Below are 13,120 nucleotides of genomic sequence, written 5' to 3' on the forward strand. Positions count from 1 at the left end.
CTTAAAAAAAGGTTAAAACATACAGGTATTATCAGTGGCGTAACTGGGTTGCCATACCAATTGGGAAGCCCACTCCAGCTGTCATTTAAAGTGCATGCCCTCTACTTCATGATTTTTTAATAATTTATATTTTAATTTAAATTTAAATAACATGTTTATACGTTTCTTTTGTTGTGCGTTTTCAACCACGTTTGTGTAATTTTTGTTTGGTTTTGTATCACTGTTTGTAATTCTTTGTTGAGGTCGAATAAATAATAATAATAATAATAATAATAATAATAATAATAAATACCCCCCCCCCGCGCTCCCCGTTTAAAATCTTGAAATGAACAAAAATTAGTCATGTGCCTTCAGTGCCCCATTACAAATTGTGTGCACCCATGTGCCCCTCCCCCCACCCACCCACCCACCCACCGGAATTAGGTTAAACCTCACGCGACTGACTGTTAATACTGTTACGAACCCAGAATGCTTGATTATGGAAATCTAGCGCCCTCTGGATTCACTCTGTCCATGAAGTACACAATCTTATTGTTGTCTTTTGCTGTTCCCTTATTTTACCTAATTATCGTAAATTGCCAACTTGCACTTTTATTCCCAGGGTCTCTTACCAAGCACAGCGCATGATGCAATACCACGCGCGCTACTGTATGCATTATCCATGTAGCGATGTACATGTGCGCGACTGACCACACCTCCCTTCGCCCCAGCGAGCTAAGTTCCTTTCCCCATAGCATGCGTGCTTTGGCGTTCTCCGAGAGACTGCTCAGCGGCATGAAGCATTTCTCTCCCCCGTGTGTTACCCATGAACACTAACCGGAGTTCTCGGTCCAGTTTTGTAGTCCCGTACTTAGCTCGAGGGAATGGAATGTTACCCTTGCGTGGTCGCGTAGCTGTGCGTGGTAAGACATCCTGCGGTGTCAATAACCTGTACACAGTAACCTTTTAGCTTGTCACTCACTCCATCAAGGTTGCTCGAGATGTTGTGTAAACACTTTTGCACTCTGATCTAACTATTTGCACACATCTCTCTCTGTATTTGTACACTTCTCTCTCCATGTTTTCCCTCATGTAAATGCACACGTTTCTAGTCTCTTGCACTAGGCACTCTTAGTAAATCATGTGACTAGTCATGTGACCCTTAGACATGGAAGATTACTATTGGTTACTTCCTAAATCAGTGCTCATGCATTATTTAATCCCGAGACTTCTACTGCCTATAAATACCGGAGGTTTTCCTCACTTTCGGCAGTGCGGTGAACCACGAAACCAATGTAGTGCGAACAAACTCTAAACCTAAACTTGTGCGGCGAACTTATATGTTGTGCGGCGAACTTAAATGTTGTGCGGTAACTCGTATGATGTGCGACGAACTCGACTCTGACAGACCCGGTGTTGTGCGACTCTAGTCACTACGAAGCATCGGCCTCCCTCGGTAGTTGAGGCGCGGTGAAGTAATAGTGCAATCACTAGTACTAGTGTTATTATGAAGCATCCTTCTCCTAGATCCCTCGAGGAGTGTGTAGAAGCTGGTGAAATAGTAATACACTAGTCCCAATGGTGCTGTGCGGTTTCGAATGGCCTTTGGACTGCTAGTCTTAGCTTGAACATGTTGTGCGGTTGTCTGGTGTTCTAGCCCAGCCAGAGCTAGTTCATCCCCGTCACCACAGCGGACCGCTCCCGCTGTGGCCAGCCGGCTCCCCGTAGCCTTTCCCCCCGTAGTTCTGCTATACTAGCCCGGTCTTGTCATACACACTATCCTTGGTGCATAGTGTCTCGATTGACCTTGGATACCCGATACGCCACATGAACACTTTGGTTCGAACTGTAGTGCGGCCTGGTACACTTGCTGGCCCCGTCCAGTTGCCGTTGCCTCCCCGGTCACCGTAGCGGACCGCTCCCGCTTCGGTCTGACCGTCGATAACCCGTACCGTGCCGGTGCCCACTCAGTTCGTATTGGTTGACATGGTTTTGCCATAGTACATAGTACATGTATAGACTTTGTAGACGCCAACCTATTATCTCTATAACGCTACCAAAAACTACCAAAAGGAGAAACCCTATAGGTTGATGAAATCTAACAAAGTTATGTAAAGTGAAGAGATGAATAAATCAGTGTATTGACATGTGTGACTGTCACCCCAAAGCTCTGTTTCCCTCCAACTTATTGAATTATTGTTGACTCTAATAAATGTTTCATGAACTGCTAATAGGGAACGCAACAATATCTATGAACAAAAAAGTACTCTCTTTTAACGTCTTCCACCTGGTGTCTTTCGTCGAGGAGGAAAGTATCATTAACTTATTAATAGGGAAATTGTTTAGGTTCTTGGGAATTTGAATGACATGTTTGACAAAATGTCATTCTTCCCGAGGGATTTTCTCAGCCTTAACGATTTAGGTCGATTTGGGATCTAAAATCGCTTGTAATTTCATACTTCATGACATCAGAATAACGTCACAGAATAACGTCACAGCGATATTGAGGGAGTCCGACGCCTCATAGGTCCGATGCCTCATAAGTCCGACAAAATCGCATCCCCTAACCAAATAAAGGCCCATAAGTCCGACGGCTCATAGGTCTGACGCCTTATAAGTCCGACGCCTCATAGCTCCGACGTCTCGTAAGTCCGACAAATGAAACGCGTCGTTTTTGCGACGTCGGACTTATGAGGCGTCGGACCTATGAGGTGGAATAAATAATTGTTATGCCTCATATGTCCGACGCCTCATCAGTCCGAAATGTCGGACTTATGAGGCGTCGGACCTATGAGGCGTCGGACTTAAGATACGGCCCCATATTGAGGCCGATGTCTCATTCAAAAGTGAACAACTTCTATATTGCTAGGAACAGAACTTTATCATATAATGTGATGATCACAGTGTGATTTTAGTGTGCAAAGGCTCATCATAAGCCAATGTCCTTTATAAAACATTGATTGAGTGTTGACAATAAGAGTTTTTATAGTGATATCTTTACCAAATCATTTCTCGTACAAGAAAGAATCCAGGACAGTGCTTCAAAACGGGATATCCATGCAGAACGAGATTTTTGCATGTCATCATCTCCACATCGTAAGTCGACTTGGCGAGATAATTTATCTCGACAAGTTGTCATCTCGATTTCAGGAAGTCGACTTAGCGAGATATTTCATCTGGAGAAGTCGTCATCTCGACTTCGAGAAGTCAACTTGGCGAGATAATACATCTGGACAAGTCACCAAGTCGACTTCGGTAAGTCGACTAGGCGATACAATTATGTGATTAAGTCGCCTTACTCTCGGCGATATGTCAACATGACGTGTTAAATTATCTGAGTAAATAAAGAAGTGGATGGCACTCATGGAGCGCCGTACATATGCAATAAAATACAAATACAATACAAAAAAAATCACATGGAATCAATGCATAACTATAAAACAGTTATAATAACTGTTTAATAAACAACATCGCTTGATTTCAGTCGGCTAGGGTTAATTTTTAAATTGAACTTTAGAATCCAGATCCAAACATTTGCAATGTTCAAAAGCTAAGCTGTTGAAATTTCAGCTCAATAGATATTACACTTTCCTAGAAAACACTGTAAACCATTTACAACCTTTTGATAATGAAACACGGTTTCGTACATTGCCGCTCTCTCTGTATTTCCAAAAATTGCCCTTAGATATTGCTTGGACAACCGCAAATGACTTTGAAAAGCTTCAGAATCAAGTCGTCATAATGCCAAAAGCTATATTACGTAGGGGAGTTTGACAAAAAATCAATTTCGTTTTTTTTAAAGTTCAAATCCGACATTAGATTCGTGTCTAATGTGTGTCCGTAGCAATAATGGTATCCAGTTCAATCTTGACCTTGGGCTGCCAAATGCTGTGACGTCAGCAAACCGCGGATTGGATAAACAGTTTTTAATGTTTATACATTTTGTGCAATTCAACCAAATTAAGCCTAACGATTCGCTGATTAGGGGGAGGGGCGAAAACCCAGCGAAAAACCCTGTGGGAGAAAACACGGCTAAATGTCCGTCCGCCTCCTTATTTCTATGGCAACCAAGTATGTCCAGTGTCCACTAAGTAGATCAGCACAGATTTAGATCTAATTAATGAAGACAATGGAAGTGCTGACACACTCAAAGGGAACACTGACACATTTACATGGAACATGAACTTGACATGATTGCTGCTTTGCACCTATGGTGATAAATTCGGTCTTGAGCCAGCTATTAGTCAACCAAGAACGTACGTCATCTATGCGTGCGTCCATCTACTGGATTGCTAAATCGACCTGATGTTGTTGAGGGTCTACTGACAGATATAGTTGGGTATTATCTGCATAACAATGATATGATAGACCATGCTTTCGAATGATTTCACCAAGTGGCATTGTATATAGAGAGAACAAGATGGGCCCTAGGACTGATCCTTGAGGTAGCCTAAGATCAAGAGAGACAATTGACGAACTTGAATCATTGACACGGACAAATTGAGATCGGTCATTACTAGGTAGGATTTAAACCAGTCCAATACAACTCCATCTATCCCAATACGAGTCTTGAGGCGGCTGAATAATGAGGCGTGGTCAACTGTATTAAAAGCTGCTGATAAGTCGAGCAACACGAGCAATGATATTTTGCGCTTGTCCATAGTGTGCAGCAGGTCATTTGGGATTTTGAGGGTGGCAGACTCGACGCAGTGGTCAGCACGGAAGGCGAATGATGCTGATCATGTAGATTGTTCTCAATTAAGAAAGATTAGAGTTATACAAGTTTCAGTATTATAGGTCCTAATAATCAATTGAGATATAATTTCCGATGCTTATCTGTATCGCCATATTCAAACTTTAAAGCGCATATAACGTAAAATACATGCTTTCAAAGACAATATCCGCGTCCAGGCCCCCAGACAGCTTTAAACGTACTTGTTTAAAACCGGTAAAGCACATATTTATTCGTATTCATCAATACCTTTCGATCAAAGAAGTGAGGAAACGAAATCACAAATTGCGATCGGTTTTGTGAAACGCCCCTATGGCCATGTCTATCGTATGTGCCTCGTGAGCGTGGTGCTAAACAAATCCTTATATGGAGCTTGACGCGCGCACGGTGCGCAATGTGCGTTTCCTTAGCAGAATACATCGGGGTTTTTTTACCGGCCGTTTAAAACCACCCAGGGCTGAACCAACATGAATCGGTAAACAGTGTCAGGTATTTATGAACAAAGCATCAATACAAACAAAAGAACCTAAGGGGCTGATGTTGTAGAAGCCCAGAAATTCTAAAGCAAAACATGTTTACAACCCATCCCATGTGAATATGTAGTTTTGTGAGTGGTTCTTATAACGAATATACTCCTTCCCCTCCCCCCCTCCAAAAAAAAAAACAGTCTTAAAATTTCCGGCTAAATTCCCAAACTCAAAGATTCATGAAAACTAAACTCACTTGTTTTCAGCTGGTTGGTGGGCACACACAATAGTTTCCTCGGAGAGACACTGTAGAAAAAGAGGGGGATAGTAAATTGCGACCTTGTTGAAAATAAGCTTTATGATTATTATTATCTTTTTTTTTAATTCTCAATCGTTTCACCACAATATTATTGACCTTAATACGCGTGTCCCCAAGGCAGGTATATTGCTGATTAGTCAACATTTCAAGGAGCCAACTACAAAAAAAACTTAAAAAAAAAAAAACACCAGCAGATGGACATCAATCCCACAGAGATGGACAAAGCGACAAAAAACTTTCAAGGCAGACATTTCAGTGTAAAATAAACGCCTTGCGTGCACTACTTCCAGCACCAATACCCGCGTGTTACATGTTTTTTTTTATTAAGTATTTTCAAAGGAACATGTGCAACTGGACTGTTGCCCCTTGAAAGTCGCTGTCGCAGGACTAACACAAAACGGGCAATGCTTAATCAATTGGTATCATTTCGTGAAGAACGCTTTTGTAGCCAAATTGAGCTCTTCCCAGGACGCAGTGCCCCTTTAACTTGACAAACATTATCAGATCTCAACTTTGAAACGTGTCTTTTATCGATACTGACAAAGCCGACATCTCGATATTGATTTAATCGATACTGCCATTAACCGACCTCTTGACGTGGAAAGATGACTTCAATGGGTGTCTCGTCAAAGTCCGCCGAAATCTTCTCTCCACTTGCGGTGATCACGTCTAAACCGATTACTGGACTGCCAAATCGAGTCGGTTCATCGGAATCGCTGTCAGGGATAATCGCCGTCTCCTCGCTTGGCGCGTCAGTGACGTTCATGACAACAAGCACTGCAGGAAACAGTTATTTATTTCAGTGTACATTATGCTGTTCCATTAAGGTCACTAATGCAGCGCGATGTCCGTCCATAACCGGCGCGGTGTGTGTGTATCGCGGCGCGATGTCCGTCCATTACACGGCATGATTGGTCAATACATGATTGGGCGGGGCTTAGTAGATAGGTCTTTTGAATTCATCTGTATCATCATTAGTAGTTTTAGCAAATACATTTAAGACTCAATTATGTAATATCAATATATCTCAGAGACGAAGAGTACCAAAGTGCGCCGCGTTTTCTGGTTCACACGCTGAGCGTAGGTGTAGACAGCACACAAACCAGCGCTTGAAGCAGAAAAAAAAAACACATCTGACGTCAGAAGTTGGTACTTTATTCTGGAAAGATGGATCATTTTGGAATTTCAAGTGTGCATGCGCAAATTAATATACTATTGTGATTGAATAGAAATAAACAATCATTTGATTGAGGGTGGGTCATATATGCTAGCGCGCTATCAACAAAAAAACGAAAAAGAAACGACAAGGAAATCGGTCTCAGAGCGCTAGTAGTGGAGGTAGACTTCTTAGTACGGTTTGACCTTGGGCCTAGAAATATGTAAAGGTCACATAAATATGTAAATATGGAAATATGTAGATATAAATATGAATTAAGGGATGTGGAAATTGTTAACACAGTTTGACCTAATGAATGGATGGGATGAATAGGGAATAGGTGTGGGTATAAGGGACTGGGTACAGTTTGACCAATTCTATGGGAAAGATTGCATAAGGTATGGAAAAAAATATATATATTTTTATGGTACATTTGGATCTTAGCCCGAATATGAGTTTCATACGTTAGTCCCTGTGAACGACCAGCTGGTCGGATCTTTAATCCCCCAACAATAGACGGGAGAGGGCGCGTGCCAAGTCAGCGCACTAGTATTGTTACGAAGTTAATCCGATCGATACAAAAAGTAATTGGATTTCCGAACGCTCGAAAGCAGAAAGCAGCGACAGATGGCAAAAATGAACTTTGCGTTGATCAGACTGAAACGAGTACGATTGTCTATTTGAAGAATTATTTTAAAGTCATTTTTATTGGGTTTATGGGTATTGTGCAACGTTGCGTTTTCCAAGGTATAAACAAACACTCACCGCAGCATACTTGCAGGGTACAGCCTGTGTCGGCCATGGGGGTATATGATAAATCCACGATCCATAATCCATGCGTCTGTACGGAGACCGGTGGTCGATCACCCCTCGATGATCGTACCGATCCTGGAGCAAATAAATAACTCCGTCCGTGCGCCTAGATTCCTCTTGTTAATCGATACAATACCAATTACACTCTTCTACACTGCCACCAGAATCATCCAAGTAAAAATATATGTCTGTGCGCGGTGATCGTAGAAAAGGGAAGGTTTTGGCATCAGCCAGAGCAAATGCTAGTACACATGCACACTACTGTATACATTACGGCCGTCCGATCAGATAGCGCTCAAGTTTTCTTAATCCGTGACGGCTAAATTATCGATTAGGCTCTATTGCAGAGGCGCGTACAATAAGGAATGGATTCAGTGGTTTAAAGCCATAACAAAACGTGAGGGTATGTGGTTTTTAAAGGGAACTACGGCCTGGAAAGTGCCCGATTGAGTGTATCGGAATAACACAATCATCATTGTGCATTTTGTAATATTTCGTACTAGAACGACCCCAAAACCAAGCTAAAGCCTATCCATAGTTAAAAATTCAGTCGTAACGTGGTAAAAATGGTGCCCCTTTAACGCTGTCTGTATAGGAAAGCACCGAACACTAGTTGTACCTCCGTGCCGGATTTGTTTACAAAATCGAGGATGACTGGGTTTTATCTACGAGTATTTTACGGGGGTTATTTAGAGGGCGTGTCCAAGCGCTAATTTTATGACTGAGAGTAGGCTTTTCCGATTGATAAGACAACACAAACAAAGAAAAATACAACTGCAGAAAGTATATACGTTATGACATTATTACTTTATTGACTTTATTATTGCTTTATTAAATCTCTAGTGTTTTTATTTGTCTGTCCCAATGTATTTCTTCGCAATTATATCGTCATTGTAATGTTGACTAGTCTTTAATCGTCACTGTCTTCCTCGCTGACGTCTTCTTCATCTTGATGGAACAATCCGTCAAATTTCATCTGGTGTTTAGGCATAATTCTGCCGAGAGCCTTTTGTACGCTAATGCCCTTATATATTTTTTCTTCGAGATTGTCCACAATATCTTGATGAGTATCGTTATCTTTCAGATGTAGGTAGCTTGACAGAAAATCCCTGTACTTGTCAAAAAAGATTTGCTTGACTGCCCAGAGGGTCTTCCTATCGGCCTTTTCCTTGGCCTGATCTTCACCCATACCCTCGTTGATGTACTTTTCATGTTTTTCACTCCACATTTCACGAGTCGCTTCTTTGGACTCTTCCAACCAGTCTTGGAAAGTAGCATTGTCTTCTAATTCAGAACTAGACTCATCTTCATCGTCATCTTCTACCTCCGAGTCCGTTTCCGAGCCCGATTCATCCACGTCAGGATGATCAGATTGAATAACCTCAATTTCAGAATCATCGTTAACCCCATTCATTTCAGATTCATCTTCAGCATGAGCGTTTTCGGTATGTCGCCAGAGATTATATCTCCGTCCAAAGCTTTTATCACACTGGTTACAAGCATGGGGTTTGACTGCAGAAAAAGTATTCATGTTGAAGTTATAAAGGCTGATTCACGAATGACAAGAAACGGATGAATTGGTTTAATATATATTGTGCCGAGACCTGTCTGTTTGAGCTCATCCTGCTCTTTACCCTGCTCATCCTACTCTTTACCCTGCTCATCCTGCTCTTTACCCTGCTCATCCTGCTCTTTTCCCTGCTCATCCTGCTCTTTACCCGGCTCATCCTGCTCTTTACCCTGCTCATCCTGCTCTTTACCCTGCTCATCCTGCTCTTTACCCTGCTCATCCTGCTCTTTTCCCTGCTCATCCTGCTCTTTACCCTGCTCATCCTGCTCTTTACCCTGCTCATCCTGCTCTTTACCCTGCTCATCCTGCTCTTTACCCTGCTCATCCTACTCTTTTCCCTGCTCATCCTACTCTATGCTGTAGAGTAGGATGAGCAGGGTAAAGAGCAGGATGAGCAGGGTAAAGAGCAGGATGAGCAGGGTAAAGAGCAGGATGAGCAGGGTAAAGAGCAGGATGAGCAGGGTAAAGAGCAGGATGAGCAGGGTAAAGAGCAGGAAGAGCAGGGTAAAGAGCAGGATGAGCAGGGTAAAGAGCAGGATGAGCAGGGTAAAGAGCAGGATGAGCAGGGAAAAGAGCAGGATGAGCAGGGTACAGAGCAGGATGAGCAGGGTAAAGAGCAGGATGAGCAGGGAAAAGAGCAGGATGAGCAGGGTAAAGAGCAGGATGAGCAGGGTAAAGAGCAGGATGAGCAGGGTAAAGAGCAGGATGAGCAGGGAAAAGAGCAGGATGAGCAGGGTAAAGAGCAGGATGAACAGGGTAAAGAGCAGGATGAGCAGGGAAAAGAGCAGGATGAGCAGGGTAAAGAGCAGGATGAGCAGGGTAAAGAGCAGGATGAGCAGGGTAAAGAGCAGGATGAGCAGGGAAAAGAGCAGGATGAGCAGGGTAAAGAGCAGGATGAGCAGGGTAAATAGCAGGATGAGCAGGGTAAAGAGCAGGATGAGCAGGGTAAAGAGCAGGATGAGCAGGGAAAAGAGCAGGATGAGCTCAAACAGACAGGTCTCGGCACAATATATATTAAACCAATTCATCCGTTTCTTGTCATTCGTGAATCAGCCTTTATAACTTCAACATGAATACTTTTTCTGCAGTCAAACCCCATGCTTGTAACCAGTGTGATAAAAGCTTTGGACGGAGATATAATCTCTGGCGACATACCGAAAACGCTCATGCTGAAGATGAATCTGAAATGAATGGGGTTAACGATGATTCTGAAATTGAGGTTATTCAATCTGATCATCCTGACGTGGATGAATCGGGCTCGGAAACGGACTCGGAGGTAGAAGATGACGATGAAGATGAGTCTAGTTCTGAATTAGAAGACAATGCTACTTTCCAAGACTGGTTGGAAGAGTCCAAAGAAGCGACTCGTGAAATGTGGAGTGAAAAACATGAAAAGTACATCAACGAGGGTATGGGTGAAGATCAGGCCAAGGAAAAGGCCGATAGGAAGACCCTCTGGGCAGTCAAGCAAATCTTTTTTGACAAGTACAGGGATTTTCTGTCAAGCTACCTACATCTGAAAGATAACGATACTCATCAAGATATTGTGGACAATCTCGAAGAAAAAATATATAAGGGCATTAGCGTACAAAAGGCTCTCGGCAGAATTATGCCTAAACACCAGATGAAATTTGACGGATTGTTCCATCAAGATGAAGAAGACGTCAGCGAGGAAGACAGTGACGATTAAAGACTAGTCAACATTACAATGACGATATAATTGCGAAGAAATACATTGGGACAGACAAATAAAAACACTAGAGATTTAATAAAGCAATAATAAAGTCAATAAAGTAATAATGTCATAACGTATATACTTTCTGCAGTTGTATTTTTCTTTGTTTGTGTTGTCTTATCAATCGGAAAAGCCTACTCTCAGTCATAAAATTAGCGCTTGGACACGCCCTCTAAATAACCCCCGTAAAATACTCGTAGATAAAACCCAGTCATCCTCGATTTTGTAAACAAATCCGGCACGGAGGTACAACTAGTGTTCGGTGCTTTCCTATACAGACAGCGTTAAAGGGGCACCATTTTTACCACGTTACGACTGAATTTTTAACTATGGATAGGCTTTAGCTTGGTTTTGGGGTCGTTCTAGTACGAAATATTACAAAATGCACAATGATGATTGTGTTATTCCGATACACTCAATCGGGCACTTTCCAGGCCGTAGTTCCCTTTAAAAACCACATGCCCGCACGTTTTGTTATGGCTTTAAACCACTGAATCCATTCCTTATTGTACGCGCCTCTGCAATAGAGCCTAATCGATAATTTAGCCGTCACGGATTAAGAAAACTTGAGCGCTATCTGATCGGACGGCCGTAATGTATACAGTAGTGTGCATGTGTACTAGCATTTGCTCTGGCTGATGCCAAAACCTTCCCTTTTCTACGATCACCGCGCACAGACATATATTTTTACTTGGATGATTCTGGTGGCAGTGTAGAAGAGTGTAATTGGTATTGTATCGATTAACAAGAGGAATCTAGGCGCACGGACGGAGTTATTTATTTGCTCCAGGATCGGTACGATCATCGAGGGGTGATCGACCACCGGTCTCCGTACAGACGCATGGATTATGGATCGTGGATTTATCATATACCCCCATGGCCGACACAGGCTGTACCCTGCAAGTATGCTGCGTTGAGTGTTTGTTTATACCTTGGAAAACGCAACGTTGTACAATACCCATAAACCCAATAAAAATGACTTTAAAATAATTCTTCAAATAGACAATCGTACTCGTTTCAGTCTGATCAACGCAAAGTTCATTTTTGCCATCTGTCGCTGCTTTCTGCTTTCGAGCGTTCGGAAATCCAATTACTTTTTGTATCGATCGGATTAACTTCGTAACAATACTAGTGCGCTGACTTGGCACGCGCCCTCTCCCGTCTATTGTTGGGGGATTAAAGATCCGACCAGCTGGTCGTTCACAGGGACTAACGTATGAAACTCATATTCGGGCTAAGATCCAAATGTACCATAAAAATATATATATTTTTTTCCATACCTTATGCAATCTTTCCCATAGAATTGGTCAAACTGTACCCAGTCCCTTATACCCACACCTATTCCCTATTCATCCCATCCATTCATTAGGTCAAACTGTGTTAACAATTTCCACATCCCTTAATTCATATTTATATCTACATATTTCCATATTTACATATTTATGTGACTGTGTTAACAATTTCCACATCCCTTAATTCATATTTATATCTACATATTTCCATATTTACATATTTATGTGACCTTTACATATTTCTAGGCCCAAGGTCAAACCGTACTAAGAAGTCTACCTCCACTACTAGCGCTAAAAACCCGTTGATTTGATTCAGAAGGCTATTCACAGGAGATGTTGTTCATGGTCTACACTTTAAACTAATCCCAAGATCATTGTCGCAACAGGGTAATCATATACAATACCACTGCCCGGCTCACGAGTGACAGTCACTCAGTGAGTCAGTCAGTGAGTCCGACACAAAGAGGGCTACAGGTGGCCCTCTGGGACCAGCATTAATGTGTTCTTGATCTGAAACAAATGGGGGATTCAGATTCACCGTGTTTTACAGTCATAGAGCTTCAATGAGTTGTAAGGGAACTATTATTCTTGTATTTTGATAACATCACAAATTGAAGATTGCCGCATCGCTTAAATACTATAAACTGTCCGAATTGTGACTTTCCATCATTTGCTTCGTCTTCTTTATTTATCTCGAAGTGAAAATCGTCGAATTCTGATGTCCAGGAAGGCCTTGTGATGTTATTCTCTAAGACGCACGTTCAATTAAATTCCCTTTTTTCCTCGTAAAATGACATTTATGGAACTTCTCTCTCAATGCTTACACAGCCAGATCAGTTGTTTTCAAAGAAAATAACTGGCCGATTATTTTGAATTCAATTTCTTTAACGTCCTTGAAAAAAAACGGTAGAATACAAACCTGTTTCTGCGGTCGGTGCCCACACATTGGGGATATTTGCCTCGTATACCGTTCCGTCAAAGGTTGCATACACCTTGTTAAATCGACCAGTGCTGGCGGTTAAGGGCAGAATCACCATACGCGCTAGAAAGGAAGAAA

The 13,120-nt window shown here is 42.1% G+C and overlaps 1 protein-coding gene across 1 annotated transcript in view; it reads right to left on the reverse strand.

Annotated features, from left to right (window-relative positions):
* The window catches only part of LOC119735319 (putative adhesion G protein-coupled receptor E4P), a 50,571-nt gene that overhangs the window by 25,754 nt on the left and 11,697 nt on the right, over window positions 1–13,120 (reverse strand). The window contains exons 2-4 of the mRNA XM_038209018.1: window positions 12,983–13,105; window positions 6,087–6,274; window positions 5,435–5,484 (exon numbers count right to left, since the gene is read on the reverse strand). Coding sequence (XP_038064946.1) covers window positions 5,435–5,484; window positions 6,087–6,274; window positions 12,983–13,105 — 361 coding nt within the window. The remainder of the gene's footprint in view (window positions 1–5,434; window positions 5,485–6,086; window positions 6,275–12,982; window positions 13,106–13,120) is intronic.

The sequence above is a fragment of the Patiria miniata genome, unplaced genomic scaffold (assembly GCF_015706575.1).
Source record: "Patiria miniata isolate m_02_andy unplaced genomic scaffold, ASM1570657v1 HiC_scaffold_29, whole genome shotgun sequence".
In the NCBI taxonomy this organism is placed as follows: domain Eukaryota; kingdom Metazoa; phylum Echinodermata; class Asteroidea; order Valvatida; family Asterinidae; genus Patiria; species Patiria miniata.